This window comes from Quercus lobata, chromosome 5, assembly GCF_001633185.2.
Source record: "Quercus lobata isolate SW786 chromosome 5, ValleyOak3.0 Primary Assembly, whole genome shotgun sequence".
In the NCBI taxonomy this organism is placed as follows: domain Eukaryota; kingdom Viridiplantae; phylum Streptophyta; class Magnoliopsida; order Fagales; family Fagaceae; genus Quercus; species Quercus lobata.
Window position 1 is genome coordinate 9,183,753 of NC_044908.1, and position 6,000 is coordinate 9,189,752.

The 6,000-nt window shown below is 49.0% G+C and overlaps 1 protein-coding gene across 1 annotated transcript; it reads right to left on the reverse strand.

The window, feature by feature from the left end:
* Positions 1-4,916: 4,916 nt before the first annotated feature.
* LOC115989901 lies at positions 4,917-5,711 on the reverse strand. Its single transcript, XM_031113777.1, has one exon. The coding sequence runs from the start codon at positions 5,709-5,711 to the stop codon at positions 4,917-4,919; it is 795 nt and encodes a 264-aa protein (XP_030969637.1).
* Between the last annotated feature and the right edge of the window lie 289 nt (positions 5,712-6,000).

A 6,000-nucleotide genomic window follows, 5' to 3' on the forward strand; every position in this document is an offset into this window, starting at 1 on the left:
TCTCAAACAGGATTTTGATCGCCTGAATAATGAGATAAAGGAAGTGAAGAAGGCTCATGCGAGCGCGGAAGCTGGCCTTAAGAATGCCATAAAGCAGGCTGACGATCTGCGCATACAGCTCCGCCAATCTGAGGAAAAACTCACGGCGGAGCAGCAGGCGGTTTCAACGCTCAAGGCTGAGCTTGCAAGAACCAAAGAGGAGGCCCGCTTGGCCAGGGAGGCTGCCGAGAAGGCTGTGGCGGCCTCATATGATCGTGGAGTCCATGATACTGAGGTCAGGCTGGCCGAGGAAGTGGCCACCGTTTGCAGGGAATATATCACCACGTCCTGGGGTGTAGCCCTGGATCGCGCAGCTGTCCCGGCAGACTCCGATCTCAGGAAGGCTGAGAACATCTTTTTCCCGGAGGACGTGCGTGAAATTCCTAATGAAGTTACCTTCGCAGAGCCCCTTCCAACGGACTCCTCCCTTCCCGAGGCTGGGGGTATGGAGCAGGCCGCGCAGGGCAAGGTACTCGAGGACAACCTTTCTATCAACGAGATCGTTGCACAGGCCAAGGAGGTTGCTCCGGGGACCAAAGCAGCTAATGATCAACCCGCTCTTGCTCAGGGCTCTTAGAAAAGTAGTGTAGGATTTATTTGTCTTATCTTTTGTATTTTTTTTTGTTTCGCCTTGTTAGTGTTTGTACACAGAACTGCTTTTGAATTTTAATGATAAAGGTTATTTCCCTTCAAATATCATTGTTTTCTTCTTTTTTGTTTTCATCATGAATGGATGTCTATTCCGTTACTAACTGTTGAGAATCAAGTGTAAGCGAATGAATACGTGAAAAGAACGATAGTTAATAATTAGGCGAAATGGCTGCAAGCCCAATTTTCCCCAAGTCCTTGGCTCGATGAGTCAGATAGGACTTGGGTTCTATTGAACACTTAGGGAGAATCGCATCGCGGTTAATTTTCCCCAAGTCTGTGGTCCGAAGAGCCATCCAGAACTTGGGTTATGTTTAACACTTAGTGGGAATCGTATCACGGTTAATTTCCCCCAAGCCTGTGGTCCGAAGAGCCATGCAGGGCTTGGGTTCTGTTTAACACTTAGTGAGAATCGCATCGCGGTTAATTTCCCCTAAGCCTGTGGTCCGAAGAGCCATGCAGGACTTGAGTTCTGTTTAACACTTAGTGAGAATCTCATCACGGTTAATTTCCCCCAAGCCTGTGGTTCGAAGAGCCATGCAGGACTTGGGTTCTGTTTAACACTTAGTGAGAATCGCATCGCGATTAATTTCCCCCATGCCTGTGGTCCGAAGAGCCATGCAGGACTTGGGTTCTGTTTAACACTTAGTGAGAATCATATTGCGGTTAATTTCCCCCAAGTCTTTGGTTCGAAGAGCCATGCAGGACTTGGGTTCTGTTTAACACTTAAATCAAGTAACTGCACAGTAATACGGCATCAAGGATTATATCTTTCATTAATAACAGTACATTTTCAGGTTGTTTACATTCCAAGGGCGTGGCACTACACGTTCATCTAAGTCTTCCAGAAAGTAGGCTCCTATGCCGGCCATGGAAGTGATACGGTACGGTCCCTCCCAATTTGGTCCGAGCTTTCCCCATGCGGGGTTCCTCGCAGGGCCCATTACCTTCCTCAGTACTAGATCCCCAGGCGCCAACAGTCTGGACTTCACCTTGGCGTCGTAACCTTGCTTGAGCTTTTGTTGATAGTTAGCTAGGTGAACCATCGCGCCTTCCCTTCTTTCGTCGATGAGGTCCAAGCCCCTTTCCAGAAGTTTGTCATTGGTACCGAGGCAGAAGGTGGTAGTCCTTTGGGTTGGGAAGTTCACCTCCAGTGGGATGACAGCCTCGGCCCCATAGGTCATTGAAAAAGGGGTTTCTCCTGTGGACCTACGAGGCGTGGTGCGGTATGTCCACAAGACATGGGCTAGCTCCTCAACCCATCTTCCTTTCGCGTCATCTAGTCTCTTTTTCAGTCCGTTCAATATGGTTTTATTGACGGCTTCTACTTGTCCGTTACTCTGGGGGTAAGCTGGCGTGGAGTACCGATTAACAATTCCTAGCTCACTGCAGTACCTTCTGAAGGCTTTGCTGTCAAACTGGAGCCCGTTGTTCGACACCAGGGTGTGTAGGGTGCCGAACCTTGTGACAATATTTTTCCAAAGAAACCTCTTGACATCGACATCCCTAATGTTCGACAGTGCCTCCGCTTCCACCCATTTTGTAAAGTAGTCCGTGTCAACGGGAAGAAATTTCCTGTTCCCCGTTGCCTTGGGAAAAGGACCAAGTATGTCTAGACCCCATTGTGCAAATGGCCAGGGATTGGACAATGGGTTCAGTTCTTCGCCAGGCCGGTGTATGTTCGGGGCGAACCTCTGGCATTGGTCGCATTTCTTCACATATTCCAGGGCTTCTTTATGCATGCTCGGCCACCAATAACCCTGCGTTAAGGCCCTGTGGGACAACGACCTACCCCCCGTATGACTTCCGCAAATTCCTTCGTGTAACTCTTCCAGGATGAATTCAGTAGCTTCCGGGTGCACACACAGTAAATATGGCCCCGAGAACGAGCGTCTGTAGAGTTTGGAGTCCTCAGATAACCAGAGTACAGCACTATAACCAGAGTACAACACTATAGGATCCATCCAGCTCGGTCCTATCCTGATGTTATGTGCTCGAATCCCGTTGGCCTTCTCCGTTAATGGACGGATGAGATCTTCTACCAAAATAACTCGAGGAAGGGGCTGAGCCGAGGAGGTGGCCAGCGTCGCGAGAGAATCAGCATGGGTGTTCCCACTCCTGGGTACGTGCGTCAAGCGGAAGTGGTGGAAATGGGTCTGTAGGTGCTTTGCGCAAAACAAATACCCTTGCATTCTTTCGTCCTTAGCCTCCAAGTCTCCATTTACTTGTCCTACAATGAGTCTTGAATCCGAGAACACGTCTACGGATTTCCCACCCATTTTCCGGATCATTGACATTCCCTCCAGTAGCGCCTCGTACTCGGCTTCATTATTCGTAGCTGAAAACCCAAGTCTCAATGACTTTTCTATGGTTATCCCTTCGGGTGAGAGCAGAACGAGTCCTACCCCTGAGCCCCTTTGATTCGCCGCGCCATCGACGTGCGCTTTCCACCGAGTGTTTTCATGCTGAGAGATGGTGCTGATCATCTTCTCATCAGCCCCTAGTGATCCCGCCACATTTTGTGCCTCTAGCGTGGGCTCCGCAAATTCTGCTACTAGGTCGGCAAGGACCTAGCCTTTTATAGCTGTACGAGGCATGTACCTAATATCGAAAGCACCCAGGATCGTTCCCCACTTTGCAATTCTGCTTGTGTAATCGGCGCTGTGTAGGACAGACTTTATGGGGAGTTGTGTTAGCACCACTACAGTGTGTGCTTGAAAGTAGTGGGGAAGCTTTCGCGTGGCCTGCACGACGGCCAAGATAGCCTTTTCGAGGGGAAGATAACGGGTTTCTACCTCCTGCAGTGATTTACTAACGTAATAGACTGGTCGCTGTGTGCCGTTGTCTTCTCGGATTAGCACCAAGCTTACTGCATGTGGGGCTACTGCGATGTAGGCAAACAAAACCTCGTCCGCATCTGGACTGGACATAATTGGTGGTCGGGCGAGGTATTCCTTTAACTGTTGGAAAGCTATAGCGCAATCTTCATTCCACTCAAATCCCTTCCACTTGTGTAATAGGAGAAAAAATGGCCTGCATCTGTCTGCTGAATGCGAGATGAAACGGTTTAAAGCAGCTATCATGCCAGTAAGCTTCTGGACCTCTTTAGGGTTCCGAGGAGGCTGCAAGCTATGGATGACTCTTATCTGGTTAGAGTTAACCTCTATGCCCCTGTGAGTCACCATATAACCTAAGAATTTTCCTGATCCCACTCCAAACGAACACTTGGTTGCGTTCAGTCGTAGCTTGTACTTTCTCAGTATTTGAAAAACGTTGCCGAGGTTTTCAAGATGGTCGGGGACTACTTTGCTTTTAACCACCATGTCGTCTATGTACACTTCAACGCTTTTACCCATCTGTTGTTCAAACATCTTGGTCATCATCCTTTGATAGGTTGACCCGGCATTTTTCAGGCCAAAGGGCATCACCTTATAATGATAATTTCCAACTGGGGTGATAAAAGCAGTCTTCTCCTGGTTTTCGGCAGCCAAGGGTATTTGGTGGTAGCCCTGAAAGGCGTCTAGAAAACTCATCCTTGGGTGTCCGACAGTTGAATCTACCAACCGGTCTATCCTGGGCATTGGGAATGGATCCTTTAGACACGCCTTGTTTAGGTTTTTGAAGTCTACGCAGACCCGCCATTTCCCACTCTTCTTCTTTACCACTACCGTGTTGGCTAACCACTCAGGATAGAAGACCTCTTTGATAGCCCCTGCTCTCTTCAATCTTGCTACTTCTTCTCTCACGGCGTTGGTATGTTCTTTTGACGGTCGTCGAGGAGCCTGCCTCTTAGGTGTTATAGCCGGATTCACGTTAACGTGGTGGCAAATGAAATCTGGGTCGACCCCGGGAGCCTCATAGGGGTCCCAAGCAAACACATCTACATTCTGTCGGAGAAAAGCAGTCAGTGCTGACTTCTCCTGGGGCGGTTATTCCGAACCAATTTGAAAAAACCTCTTAGGGTCAGATCCGACAAGTACTTTCTCCAACTCCTCACAGTTCACATCCTTGGCCGATCCTTCACTACTGGCAGTCGGCACCGAGGTCATTGATTGCTATAAGCCATTCTCGGCTGAAGTGGAAGGCTCACTACTCAGCCGTTGTGATATTGCCGACACCATGCATTGTCTAGCCATTTCCTGGCTCCCTATTATTTCTTTGATTTGACCTCCTGACGGATACTTTACTTTTTGGTGCAAGGTTGACGGCACAGCCCCTAGTGCATGAAGCTATGGCCGGGCCACGATAGCGGTGTAGGGGGAGTATGCATCTACGACAATGAAGTTCACTTCTACCACGTTTGAATCTGTTTGCACAGGCAACTTGATCATGCCTTTCGGGATGACGATTTTTCCTTCAAAGCTGACCAGGGGGGAATCGTATGGTGACAGGTCTTCCTGCTTCAAGTTCAGCCCCTTATACAAATCAGGATACATTACCTCCACGGCACTGTCTTGATAAACTAATACCCTCTTCACGTCATAATCTCCTATTCTGAGTGTGACGACTAGGGCATCATCATGGGGTTGAATAGTCCCTTGCTTGTCTTCCTCCGTGAACCCGATTAACGGCGTGGCATTCATTCTGGCTCTCTTGGGGTCCCTGCCGTCTGGCTCAGTTGGGAAACTGCTCACTGACATTACCCTGAAGGGGGCAGAGCTTGTCCTTCCAGGTGCGGCGAGAATGACATTAATTGTGCCAATGGGTGGCCTCAACGTATTTTGCCTGGTTTCATTGTTCGATGGCTCCTGCCATCCTTCAGGGCGATGCAGCAGATGTCTCAGCTTTCCTTCTCGGACAAGCCGATCTAAATAGTTCTTCAGGTTCCTACACTCATCAGTGGTGTGAGCTGGCTCCTGATGGTATGCGCAATACATGTTATGATTGTGCTTCGAAGGATCACCAGCCATCTTGTTCGGCCACTGAAAGAAAGGTTCATATTTCACCTTCTCTAGGATTTTGTGAAGCGGTTCTCGGAATACAGCACAAATTTCCTGAGCCCCAATAGATCCGGGCTGCTCCATATAGTCTCTTCTCGGTCTGTTACTGTTGTTAAATCGTTCCGACCTGAAGTCCCTCCTCTCCTGAGGGACGACCTTCGCTTTACCCTTCCCCATCTGCTGGTCCTCCTCGACCCTTTTGTACTTGTCAATTCGGTCCATGAGTTGGCGCACGCTGGTGACTGGCTTCCCAGTGAGGGACTTTCTTAAGCCATGTTCTGTTGGTAAGCCCCTTTTGAATGTACTGATGGCGACGTCATCATATTTCCCTTCTATCTCGTTATACATTTCCCAGTATCTATCCAAGTAGGCC

Coding starts and splice junctions, on each gene's coding strand:
- LOC115989901 (XM_031113777.1), bottom strand. CDS start 5,711: ATGGAGCAGCCCGGATCTATTGGGGCTCAGGAAATTTGTGCTGTATTC.